At 48.8% G+C, this 13,567-nt stretch overlaps 1 protein-coding gene across 3 annotated transcripts in view; it reads right to left on the bottom strand.

Annotated features, from left to right (window-relative positions):
• The window catches only part of ARHGEF11 (Rho guanine nucleotide exchange factor 11), a 1,841,770-nt gene that overhangs the window by 589,261 nt on the left and 1,238,942 nt on the right, over nt 1-13,567 (bottom strand). For all 3 annotated transcript variants that reach the window (XM_069604553.1, XM_069604546.1, XM_069604551.1), the window contains one exon: nt 2,375-2,565. In XM_069604553.1, the coding sequence (XP_069460654.1) occupies nt 2,375-2,565 (191 nt within the window). The remainder of the gene's footprint in view (nt 1-2,374; nt 2,566-13,567) is intronic.

Genomic DNA, 13,567 nt, shown 5'->3' with positions numbered 1-13,567 from the left:
CACATCTTTTCACACAGCATTTATACAAGCCAGAAGTTCAACCAATCCGGCCCTGTTGGATTCCCAAAATGCGTCTTGCTCATCATCCCAATTGCCAGGTGGGGAGCAAACTCCTGGTCCAGAAGCGGCTGACAGTGTTAGCGCAAAGTCTGCAAGTTTGTTTCCAATCTTTGGAGAACCAGATGTAGAAGCACAAAAAAGGGCAGGAAACAAAAAAGGAAAGGTTTCACAAAGCAAAAAGCAAAAAAACATGCCAGGACGCAAGCAGAGTAAACAAAGAGGTGCCCGAAAATTTCTCCGCAACATTAACATGCTACAATTTGTAGATAAAGCAATCACCACTTGTCTGAAATTGAAAGAACCAACTAATGAGCCGGTAAAGACTCCTGGAGAAGAAACGGCACATAATTTGAAATCGGCAAGCCGTTGCCTAAGCAAAGGGGAAAAGGCAAACCAAGATGAGCTGCTGGACCTATCGCTGTATGAGGATTTTGTTGGGTAAGAGGAGGCTTCAGGGAACCAACCGCCCGAGGTTGCAGCGATTACAAAAGAGGTCACGATACCTTCCAGGCATGTGGAATTCACCTCTCCTAAGAATGCTGAAACAGACCAACTGCATCCTAAAATGTCTGGGTTACAAGAGCCCCTGAATCAATTAAAAATTACAACATCAGAGTTAGGGGGCAGGATTTGTTCTATTGAGCAGGTTTAAACAGCGGCCGTAAATGAGTTGACTCCAAAAAGTCCAGCCTTTGCCACCTTACAAGAAAAAAGAGAACGTCCAACATGTATTGTTGAATTCAAACATGCGGTGAGTGGATGTAAGAGTGAGTTCCAGACAAACTGTTGAAATTTTGAAGGAAACCGCTTTGAACCGGAGGTGGTCTCGAAAAAGGAGGCTGCATGTCCATCACGAAAAGCTGAGTATCAACAACCCGGAGGCAGAAGAATAACAATAAGAATGAAACAGTTTGTACTTTGGATGCCACTTTGACGTTCAAATTGGTGTTGGAGAGGATTGAGTCAGGTGATCAATTGATTTTGAACCGCACCAATGTAATAAGATTGCTCCATCATGTACCCCGTCTAAGAGCGCTAGGTTCTAAAGACCTAAAAATAGTGGAATTTCCCGATGAAACTTGCAATGATAAGGTTATATTACATGTAGTATCCAGCATAATTGCAAATGCTATTTTAGAAGCTGGGGAAGATCTCGTCTTTGGGGTTTGATATCTATAAAGTAATTGACCCTCCAAACTGTGACACACGTGTGGGTATGGCAGACACAGGCGGTGCCTTGCTTACTCATAACATCAATTCCAACTCCAGCAACTGTCATTTAACTGTTATAGCTGAAATTTCAAAACTTGATAGGTGCTCAACCACGACAATGGGGAACAAAAGTGTGGGTCGAATCTAACCGCTTAAGAGTAAGGCTGGATGAACGAGAGGTGTTAAATTTATGCAATCAATTTAAGAGCAGCCCGGAGGAGGTTGAATGTGCTTCGCTACTGTGTCGTTTTAAAGTAAAGAACATCGGTTTAAAACACCTATTATTTCATAACAAACATTGCTTTGATTAAACAGTGATGCAGCGCAAAAGACGAATGCGAGCCGAAATTCGGAGTAACAACCAAGGGCCAAAGTGTGAAATAGCATCAAAAAAACAGAATTACAAAACAAGCCTATAAAAATTGGCTAAAAAGCCATACATTTCTATTACATCAGCAAGAAGCGGAGGCCATGCTGAAAACCCTAATAACCAAAAACAGTGGAGAATGAGTTTTGAATTGATTAGTAAATTCCAGTGGTTGGTCTTTCAGTCTAATGTACAAATGGAAATGCTTGTTTACAAATGTCGTAGTCTGAACAAACTTCTCATTAGTGAATAGTGTCTTCAGGTTAGGATTTTCCATCAGCACAATGACCGAAAGAACCCTCAGTTGTGCATTGATGAGTAGATTTGCTGGTGCTCAGTTGGAATTGTGTTTCAAGGAAAACTCTGCTGACACTGTCCAGGAAAAGAAACATTTCTGATTTGTTTTTCTGCCTTATAGATAAAATATCCCCCCTACTAAACACAAGGGAAGAGCCTTGCCTCCTGTACTCGGATTCAGTACCCCATGCCTCACTGGTAGAAGAATTAAGTATCTATCTAGACAAAGAGTGTTTGGTTTGTTATCAATGTCACTCTTTCAGTGGCCAAAGACTTTCTCCAGCATATACTGACCGGAGACAACGAAACAGCATTTACTAACTAATGTAAGGGAAACCAACTTAGATCAAATGAAATTACAAAAATTAACCAATCTTATTTTTTTCTTGAAAATCCAACTTGAGTATAATGAAGAGAAACGTTTTCCTGTCTGCTCACCGTGTATGACTTCCTGTCTGCCTCGCTCCTTTTGCGGTAGATGCGGCGCAACCTCTCGTCCAACAGTATGCTGCCAGTTTTGGGAGTCTGGTTCAGGTTCCAAGTCTGAGAGATGGCCCAGCTCATCCTCTAACAGATTTGGAAGAAGGGAATCGCTCCCACCAAAGCCTAAATTTGGGGATTCGATGCTCCTGAAAGATTTGTAAACAAGTTGTCATTATATAGTCTCAACACAGTTTCTGCAAGTTTACATTCACTAAAGTATAAACAAAGGTTTGGTGTTAGGACTCAATGATACATGCCACGCCTTGACTTTCTTAGCTATTTCCATTTCCCCATTGAGATTATTCACATAGCTCTATAAGAACAGGTACAGTGCCTGGAAATACAAGCCAAAATAGGACTGAAAGTACTGACATATGCATTCTGCATAATATCACATTCTCCCATTCATTTTGCATAAACCATTCCTACAACAACAACAAAATAACTTCTAACATCAATGTGCAGACACGTACATATCAAAGTCTAGATATCCTTACAAAGACAGTTAGATGGGCAACCACAAGTATTACCAAAAGTGTCTGAATGCAGTCATCAAAAAAGGATCCAGTAAAAGTTACTAATAAAAATGAAGGACGCCGCCCATGCCAAATTTCAACATAGCGTTTATTCCTGGCAAATATTTATTTCTATCCTTTGTGACATGCTGGAGTAAAAAGGGTGGCATTTTCACTACAATCTTTATTTAGATAATAATGAAAAAGGCCCATCTCTCCCCATCCCCCAAAAGGGTTTTCCCAAACTAACTAAAGAATAACTTGGGTGCTCGTCCTCATGGTGTTCGTCAAACTCAAAGCATCTGTCCTCTGTCCAATCTAGCCTACTCTAGCCCTACCACTAACATAAGACATTAACATAAATAGTTCCAGGAGAATGACTCCATTCTCCTGGTTCAATGGGATCAGCCTTAGGGGCATATTGCTATTAGTCTTTGATAATAGTGCAACTTCTGCACGTTTAGGGAAAACCAAGGGAATGACTCCCTGCTCCTGGTCCAACAGTTTTCTCCGGGTCAGCTTGGTCAGTTTCCAGGCTGCTGTTTGGTAACCTTTTGCCTCGGTTTCGGATTCACCAATTATGTGGAAAACCAGGAGAATGACTCCCTTCTCCTGGTTCAGTTGGTTCAGCCATTGGCTTTATTTGGATAACTTCCTGCAACAGTTTTTATCAGCCTTTGCTATTCTTCCCAGGCTTATCTGAGGGCTTGCTTAAAGGGAATACACCCCTTTTGTTTCCAATACCTAGTTATTCCTTGGCTATCTTTACCTTCTTGTCGATGAGAACAGGCGGAACTGTTCCCATAGTGTCCTTGGTTCCTTCCAACTCTCTGACAAAGGAGAGTGTTCTTGTGGCACTCTCTAGCCATAGTATGCCTCTTGAGGATAGAGTATTGAAGGAGACAACTCCTTATATGTTCCTCTCTTTTATTCTCTTTGACACAACAACTGAGACGAAGAAGATCACTTGTGATGTAATCTTCACACTTGGTACTTTTATCATAGCTCTGTAGACTAGGAAAATTACAGAACACGCACTGTCCAGACAGATTTCTACCCAACTTTATCAAAACCATTCAACTGAGACAGTACTAACTCTACTCTTAGTATAAGGCTGTACCACCTGAGTTTGTTAGTAGCGTAGACAGAGCAGCCAGGCATGTCTTAAGAGGGAGAGAGGGCTGTAGAATCAGTACAAATGAAATTGTTTTTTTTTTTTAAACTTCTTTTTATTATTCAGCGTGGCAGCAAAACACAGGCGAACAGCGTCAGGCAATTACAGTATGAACACAGTTTACATAATGTAGGTGCGCAGAGGTTACTACACATGATGGCACAAACAATGAACACAGTCACAGCATGGAGAGGGCAACAGAAAACTATGATAGGGATGAGGACCCAAGCTGCTGGGGGGAAGCGGGTGGGGGGGAGGCATCCGGTGTCACGACAAGATCGGACATGTAAGAGCGGAACCTGAGCCAGATATTTCTAGGCCTGGAGTAGGTGGGTTGCATATGGGACCAGGCTTCCTCAGAGTCCGAGGCCCACGTGACCGCTCTCAGCCATTGGGTGTGTGGGAGGTGAGGGGCGAAGCCAGCAGAGCAGGATGGGGCGCACCGCGAGAAGCAGGCAGAGGCCAGATAGTTTCTTGGAATCACGGGAGAGGCCTGGGAGGTCGTGAAAGAGGCATAACACCGGGGAAGGAACAATGGGATGGTCGATCACAGCGGATACTGTCGAGCAAACTGCTTCCCAAAACTGTGAGAGGCGGGGGCAGGACCAAATCATGTGGATATAGTCGGCATCGTCCTGGCCGCATCTGGGGCAGCTGGCAGGGTGATCATTGGACATGCGATGTAGTCTGATCGGGGTGTAGTGAAACCTATGTAGTACTTTGAACTGAATGAGTTTAAACCGGGAGTTGAAGGACACTCGATGTGTGCGCTCGCATAGGTGTGCCCAGCGCTCATCCGACATTTCAACACCAAGGTCTGCCTCCCAAGCACGCTTCAGTTTGGCAAAGTCTGGGACAGATCTGGATTGTAACATAGTATATAACCTGGAGATTTTACCCCTCGTGGGCCCGGGGGAGGAGAGCTCCTCAATGGCAGGGTCGTCCGGTGGCAACGCGGGGAACGCTTGGTAATTACGCTTGAGGTTCCTACGGAGGGATGTATATTGGAGCCATACACTCTGGCCGCTCCTCAAGGGCAAGGGGAGATCGGGCCATTCAACAAATATACCCTGGTCAAACACGTCTCGTAGCAACTCGTAGCCCACGCCCGCCCAGAGACGAACCGTGCCTGGTGGAACCCGCAGGAATCCCCGGGAGAAAATTCCAAAGAGGGAGGTTACCGTGGAAGGCGTAAGCAGTTCCGGTCAGCTTCCACATTCTCGCTAATGCGATGGATGTGCAGGCGACCGGGCTCTGTGTGTCCAGTACCAAGGGAGCGGGTTGTAACACCAAGGAGCGGATGTCCCGGTCACAAACCGCAAGCTTCTCAAGTCGGACATGCGGGGGGGGGATCCGTTGTATTAAACCAATAAGAAGTATATTGAATTTGGGACACCAGCCAGTATTTAAGAAAGTCAGGGGCACCGAAGCCCCCGTTAGACATGGGAGTAGAAAGGGTATCTATTTTTAGGCGGACCGCACCCGAGTGCCAAAGAAAGGAATTCACAGTGCGGGTCAAATCACGAAAGAAGCCCACCACTGGCCACAAGGGTACGTTAGTGAACCTGTAAAGCAACTGGGGCAACACGACCATCTTCAACAATCCTATCCTGCCTGCCAGGGAAATCGGGAGTTTGTCTCAGACCCAGACCTTAGCCGTCAGGTGTGTGAGATACTTCTGATAGTTTTCCTGGAAGGTCAGCGCCCGCTGGCGCGTTACCACCATCCCCAAGTAGGTAAATGTGGATTGAGCCCATGTGAAACCAAGGGTGTCAGGGGGAGGGAGAGTGCATTCCGTGAGTGGGAAAAGAGTGCATTTTGAGCAATTCACTTTAAGGCCCGAAATTCGACCAAACTGAATGATGTCCTCCAGTATTGGGGGTAAGTTGATGGAGGGAGAGCGCACAAACAACAACGCGGCATCCGCATATAGGGACACTATGTCCGTCTGGCCCGCAGAGCGGAGGCCTCTATGAGCGTGGAATTGGTGAGCATGTCGGCGAAGGGCTGAATTGCTATAGCGAAGATCAAGGGAGAGAAGGGGCACCCCGGTCTCGTCCCCCTGGCGATCTCAAAGAGGGGGGAGCAACGGTCGTCGGTGCAGACCCTGGCAACAGGAGTAGAGTAAAGCAATCTGACCCAGGAGAGAAAGGAGGGGCCGAATTTGCAACCCTCGAGGACCCGCCACAGATACCTCCACGAAACTGAGTCAAACGCCTTTTGCATGTCAAGGGTGACAGCCACTGCGTGCGTCTCGGGACTGATTCTGTTAATGATGTTAAATAGACGCCTCAGGTTCAGCGAGGTAGAGCGACCTGGGATGAAACCCGCCTGGTCCGGATAGATGATAGATGGCAGGAAGGGAGCTAAACGGAGAGCCAGTGCCTTGCCGTATATTTTGACATCACAATTTGTAAGTGAGAGCGGGCGATATGAACCGCATTGCGAAGGGGGTTTACTAGATTTAAGTAGTACTGTGATTGTAGCCTCACAGAGTGAAGGGGGGAATACACCGGCCTCCACAGACTCCTCCCAAAGAGCCAGCAAGTGACGGAGCAACTGTGACTTGAAATGTTTGTAAAATTCGACTGGGATACCGTCCGAGCCAGGGGCACGTCCCAAAGATAAGGAGTCAATAGCGTCCGACAGCTCCTCCAGTGTGAGTGGGGAGTCAAGGGAACCCACGGTCTCCGGAGACAGGGTTGACAGAGGAAGGGCATTGAGAAAGGAGTCAATCTCCACCACCGACACCTCATCTGAGTTAGAGTATAGGGTTTCGTAGAATATGAAAAATTCCCTGTTGAAGTCTTGCGAAGAGACAGCCATGGAGCCGTCAGGCCTCTCAATACCAAGTATGTGTGGGGACCCCGTCTCGCGACGGATCAATCGGGCCAGAAATCGACCGGGGCGCTCACCCTCCCCATATCTCCTCGCCATGCCAGGACTATCCAAGAACCTTTGTTCACGGTCCGCAATTCCATCCCGATGTCAGCCAGGTTGCCCGGGGTAGAGTGAAGTGAGCATGTAGCTTCTAGGGTTGATAGTCTGGATTCACTAGTGGCAAGATCTCTCTGGATCGACTTAAGGACCCCATTCTCGTTGGACAATGCAATCCCTCTAATATAAACCTTAAAGGACTCCCATAGAGTGGCCTGAGACGTTACTGAGCCCGTGTTAATCTCGAAGAACTCCTCAATCGACAGCTCGAGCTCGGAACAGAATTCCGGGTCCAGTAAGGAGAGGGGTTTCAATCTCCAATTGCGAGTCCGGCCAGGATCAGGACCCCAGCCGACGGTAACAGTGACTGGAGAATGGTCAGACAGGGTCCTGGGAAGGATCATTAACTGTATTACATTCTTAACCAATTCGTTGGAGATCACCCATCCGTCAATGCGGGAATAGGAATCATGGACAGAGGAGTAGAAAGAGTAGATGCGAGAATCCGGGTAGAAGAACCTCCCTGCATCCACCATGGCCAGACGGGGTAGGGATGACAGTGCAGCGTAAGCTGCCCTGGAGAGGTGACGGGTCTTGGAGCCAGATCTATCGAGAGCTACATCAAAGATCGTGTTGAAGTCACCCCCCCAGAGGATAGGAACAAGGGGGAAGCCATCGAGGAGGGAGGTGACCTGCACATAAAAATCCGGGTCATCTAGGTTAGGGCCATAGATGTTCAGCAGAACCACTTCCTTGTGGTGAAGCATGGCATGGAGCAGTACATATCTGCCTTGGGGGCCAATTAACGAGGAAATGAGGGTGAACTGGAGACTCTTATGGATGAGGGTCATGACCCCACGGCTTTGAGTGGAGAAGTCAGTGAAAAACCTATGGGGGCCCCAGGTCTTGGCGAAGCGCATGCACTGTTCGGAGCGGGCATGAGTCTCTTGTAAAAAGAGAATCTTGGATCCATGGCACTCAGCCTGCAACTGGAGCTGCCTCATCTTTTTATAATTACCCAACCCCCAAACGTTCCAGCTCATAAAGGTCAGGGCACTCTCAATCACAGATGTGGTTACGTTTGGAACAAAGAAAATGTCAATGACCAAAGGGTCAGATTCACGGCCCTGCGGCAACAGTTCCTGAGTGCCACACCACAGTCCGCCTTTGCTGCCAACGCCAACCTTTTAATAACAAAACCCCAAACATGTCCCACCCCCACCCACATCCCCCCCCCAAACAGAGGGATGACAACCCCAATCCCCCTCAGCCAAAACCAAACCAAAGGCATCAGCGCCTGGGGGCCTGTAGGCCTGACTGGCCGCGTCGCTCCGGGCTGCAGCAGATCCAGTAGAGCAAAAGATGCCCACAATAGGAGTCGCATGTAGCTTGGGCAAAGTACTTGTACACGGTGATCTGGTAGGTCTATGTAAGTTGAACAGAACAAGCAGATTATGGGATAGAGGATCAGCGTGGCCCCGATGCGGGAAGGCGGTAGGGCCTGGCCACTCCCCGTCGGGAACCTAGGGTAACTGCAGAACCGTGGTCAGAGGAGAGGGATCAGCCAGGAAAATGTTCGTCAATGAACTTGGAGGCCTCCTCTGGAATCGTAAAGAACAACACCTGGTTAGCATGTTCTATGCGGAGCTTGGCGGGATAGAGCATAGCATATTTGATTGAGTGGTCTCGCAGCCTACGTTTCACCGCTTGGAAAGTCTTGCGTTCCCGTTGGACGGCTGTTGAAAAGTCCGGTTAAAGGTGAATCATTGCGCCGCCCAGTAGTAGCTCACCTTTGAGCCTTGCAGCCCTGAGGAGGGCGTCACGGTCACGATAGTTCAGCACACAAGCTATGATGGGCCGAGGTGGAGCGTCGGGCCTAGGTTTAGCCGCCAGAGCGCGGTGTGCCCGCTCAATTGCGAAGTGTGGGGAAAGCTTGGGCTTGTCGAGGAGCGACAGCAGTGTGTGCTGAACAAAATCTTCCATTGGCTCGAGGACTTCATCCTCGGGCGCCCCGATGATGCAGAGATTGTTGCGCCTCGAGCGGGATTCCAAGACGACCTCAGAACGCAGGGCACCCAGCGCATCCTCAGCGGAGCCGACCCGCGTCTCAACCTCCGACACCCGGCAATCAGTCCTCTCAATGTGGGCCTAAATAGAGGATATAGTGCCGTTCATGTCGTCTAATTTTGAGTGAAGTGCGGTGAAGCCCTCCCTAATAAAGTCCATCATATTTTGGGATTCCGTGGCTGCGTCGGACGAGGCAACAGGGGCCTGCTCGGCAGCCTCCTCCGACGATCTCACCGCAGCCTTCGCAAACATGTTGATGGAGCTCGGTTTCCTCGTGCCACCCTTGGTCATCCTGGCAGTATCGGAGGTCGAGGAGAAGGCAGGGGGAGCACGGACCCCACACCTTGTAACACAGTGTATAAAATATGGTTAGGAACAGGAAGCAACCAGAGGCCGTGGATCAATGAGTGTAAGATGTTGCGGCAGCCAGGGGAGATGTGAAAGCTTGATATTAGCGCAGGGCCCACTCCTCAGATCGCAAGGTCCGATGCATGTGCAGAGTCAGTGCAGGCGTGGGGCAGCTGTTGGGCCCACCGATAGCCCGAGTAGTGAGGAGTTAATGAGGCTGTGGCCCCACAGGGGCTGACGAGCAGGCGTCGCTGAAGTGGGTGGCAAGGGGTGGTCAGCAGGAGGGGGACTGGTGGACCGCCCGTGTAAGGCCAAGCACAACCAGGCGATGAATGTCACAACGGTAGGCACGGTCCTCCAGTTGAGCCAATGGGCGCGTTCGTGCAAACCAGAAGGTGCGTAGTGACAGGCCCCAGCAGTACTGGGATGCGGACAACAGCAGGGTATGTTGCAGTGGGGGACCTAAATTTGCATCGTGGTCCGGTGGGTCTTGGTGTTCAGGTCCCCCCAGCCGGCATCAGGTGGGAGCAATGATGTCGTGCGGGTAAGCGGAAGCCAGGCAGGCGGGGGGGGGGGGGGGGGGGGGGGTGGCAGCCCCGCACCGAGCCCGGTGGCGGCGCCGGCCTGTGTGCGCCAGATCAGCAGGGAGACCACCTCCGAGACAGAAGAGAGAGTGGGCCTCCGGTCTGCGGGAGGGCGGCCGCAGGGGCCGCAGGAGCCAGGCACACCCTCCCCCCCATACCCCCTACCTTGCTGCACTCCGATGCTGTTGTTCGTGTGGAGGAGCGGCGGGGGGGGAGGGGAAGCGGGAGCCGGGTCTGTTGTTGGAGCGCCGCAGGACACAGTGCAGGGGCGCGGAACCAGAAGAGCCGCCGGAGCTGGGGGGCCGCCGGGCAAAGAGGAGGGGCCGGCGGCCGCCGATGACCCGAGGCGGGTCGTGAAATGGGGAGCAGCCTGGCCAGCCGTGATGGTCCGGAGCGCCTCGCGGGGTTGGCGCCCCTCCCCCACGGCGGCCCGCAGCGCCGCGGCCTCAGGTGGGCAGGCGAGCCGGCGTCGCCGGAGCCGCGGGGCGGGGAGAGCAGGAGGCCACAGCCGCAGTCAGGGGAGAGAGGCGTAGTCCTGTCCCCGGGGCGCGTAGGGGCTCCAAACTTCACACGCTCGCAGTAGGAAGGCTCCCAAAGGATCATAAGTAGCCCTGCAGGGTTATATGCAGCGTTGGGTGGTGGAGATAAGGATTGATTGCTCTGCCAGTCCGGAGCTTAACGCTTAAGCGGCCATCTTGCTTCAGCGCAACAGCGCCCCCCCCCAGTACAAATGAAATTGTAATACAAAAGGTTCAAAGAAACACTGAAACACTACGTATTGTAAAAAAAATAGTTTATTTAAATACAAGTAGGCCCAGATAAATCTTGGGGGAAATAAGTACTATCACATTATATATAACCACAATTATAAAAAAAAAAAAACTGCTTGAAAGTACAATGACCAAAGCATATAACCTTATTTGGAACACTTAACAGTAGTTCTAGGCAAGTCAATCCTTTTCATACACATTCAGTATAGGTCACACCTATTCTTGGGGAGTAAAAACCAATGGTTACTTTCAGATTACATTCAGTAATTCAAGGGTAGTAGACCCTACCAGTTTTACCATGACGCTCAGCAACAAATCACAAACAGTCAACTGGACAATATATATTTTGTTAATGGTGGAACACTTATTATAGGTACACTAAAAACCTATAACTACTGTTGTGCTAGCACACAGTTATACTAGGCGAGTAAGTCCTAAGGATGTAATATTCAATTACAGGTGCTTTTGAGATCAGTGACACACAGGTTGAAATAAGCAGTAACTCTTGCAATTTATTTTAGGATGCACACACATCCAACTCAAGGTAAGTAAAACCATATACTTTTTCAAAGAGCTTTCATCAACTTGGTGCAGTTATAAACCTAAGACTGTCTTTGTGTCTGTCTAAAACAGCACAGGGAAAGCAAAACCCAGTGTTACTCTTTATAAATGACTCAAGGTTATTCTAAGTAGGTAAAACCTAATGCAGACTTAGTCTGGACAGGCTAACAGCAAGTCAGGGGAAGCAAGACCCAGTTGGGGAACAGTCATACAATTATCCTAACAGGAATAATAAAGTGAAACCAACACCATTACTTCTGGGAAGAGGCGCAACCAAATCACAGGTGAGTAATATACCCTTAAATCTACTTTGTTAGAATGTTGAAACAGTTTCTAACGAAAGATGGGTGTTACATATACTTTTCAGAATAGTGCAACACACGTTCAAGGTAAATAGAACGTTTGTAACTGTTCACTCTCAGAGTTATAATTACCAACCAACTTCTTTTGCAAGTAAGTAACTTTTAAACATGTATTCTCTTTTCTAGGCAAAAGGCCCAATCCTTTAAAAGTCTCTCCCATATTCTTGGAGAATGAGTGTTCTTAGTGGCAGAAGGGGGGTCACTAGGGTCTAGTGTCCAACAGGCAGTGTCAGGATAGGTTCTTAAATAGCGAAAGTCAGAGTTCCGAAGGAAGGCTATTCAAACAGGTGAGTATTTTACTTTAGAGTTAGTTGAGGGTCCAGGGGCTTCACAGAAGACACCACAGCATGATTCCAGCAGTGGGCCTGGGTGAACTGGACGAGAGGCCTCCCAATCACAGAAAGCACCCCAAAACTACACAGGAAGCACACGAGCCTTAAAGTAGGTAAAAACGCAAGCCAACACAGTACCTCAGCACAGAAGAGGATTTTGCAGCAGGAGGACTTCAGCATCTGCAGCCACACACCCGGTTGGTGGATTCCTTAACCTAGTGACTGAAAACAGGACTTTGGAAGGGATTTTGCAGCAGGGATCAACGGGAAAAGCTCTAGGCAAGGTTTTTCCTCGCATCTGGATGTGGCTCTGGATTTGGCGCCTTTTTCAGGAGCACAAACGAAGACAGAATATTGCCGTTCGGATTCTAGTCGTTACAAATGTCCAGCACTCTGGTGAGGGGACTTTTCAGACTTGATTTGAGTCTCTGGAAATCCAGCAGGATGCCGAAGAAGTTTCAGCAAGATTCGTAATTCACCGCACAATGGCTCGAGGTCCCAGGGTATTGGGGTATTGCAGTCCCGCAAGGTCGCAGCATGGCGTGGGATGGCTCAAAATGCAGGTCATCTCGAGTCGTTTTTGGAGCCCCCAGGTCGATTGGAAGGAAGGGCTACAGCAGGCTCAGATTAAACAGCAGGCTCTCTGGTCGCTGGAAATTGTCTCAGACACTTTTCCTTCATCATCCTCTTCGGTTTTCATTCCAGTGGTCGACTTGTCTTCAGCTTCCAGGTTCGGAGTATTTAACAGGAACTCCAGCACAACTTCTGCATTCTCCCCCTTCATTTTACAACAAGGGGCTGTCTGGTTGTCCAATGCCAACCCCCCCCCCCTGCCACACTGGGATTTGTCCCCACTGTGGCAAGGAGGATGACAAAGGTCTGTGGAGTTTTGCACTCCTCCCTATCTTCCTTCCTTCACAGATAGACTGGAGCCGGGGCGGGGAGTCCAGGGGACTCCAGCCGAAGATAAAAATCACACAAAGGAATTTCCCGCCCTGGATGTCAGGGGAAGGAACAAGAAAGGATAAGAAACACTAAAAAGCCAAAAACAAAGACCGGGGCCATTTTGGTAAAATGAGCACCCGTAGGGGCCTGTACTGCAGCTGTGAATACAGCCCGCAGTAAAGGTGCACCACATTAATACAAGGTATCACTGCCACCAGCCATTGAAGGTAAGCTTGTCCCTGTAACAGAATTGTTACAGTTTTAATGTGAAAGGGGATACATTGCATCTCCCCAGCACTCCACACAAGGTGGGGTGTGCTGGTTTCACAAAATAAAATGTAAAAGGGATCCAAAGATCCTTTCTACCCTTGGGAACTGTAGTTTTCTCAAGGTTAGCAAAAGAAAGTTAAAAGGGGAGCCTAGGAAAGAAAATGTTTAAAAGTTACTTACTTGTAAAGAGTTGGTTGCTAACTAACTCTAAGAGTGCAGTTATACTTTAGTCTGTGTACCTTCAAGTTTAGTGTTGTGTTTTTATAAATTGTGATTTCATATA

This window comes from Ambystoma mexicanum, chromosome 1p (assembly GCF_040938575.1).
Source record: "Ambystoma mexicanum isolate Mex_15411 chromosome 1p, UKY_AmexF1_1, whole genome shotgun sequence".
Taxonomy (NCBI): Eukaryota; Metazoa; Chordata; class Amphibia; order Caudata; family Ambystomatidae; genus Ambystoma; species Ambystoma mexicanum.
Note: the sequence above shows the minus strand (reverse complement) of the source record. Positions and strands in the feature narration are given on the sequence as shown.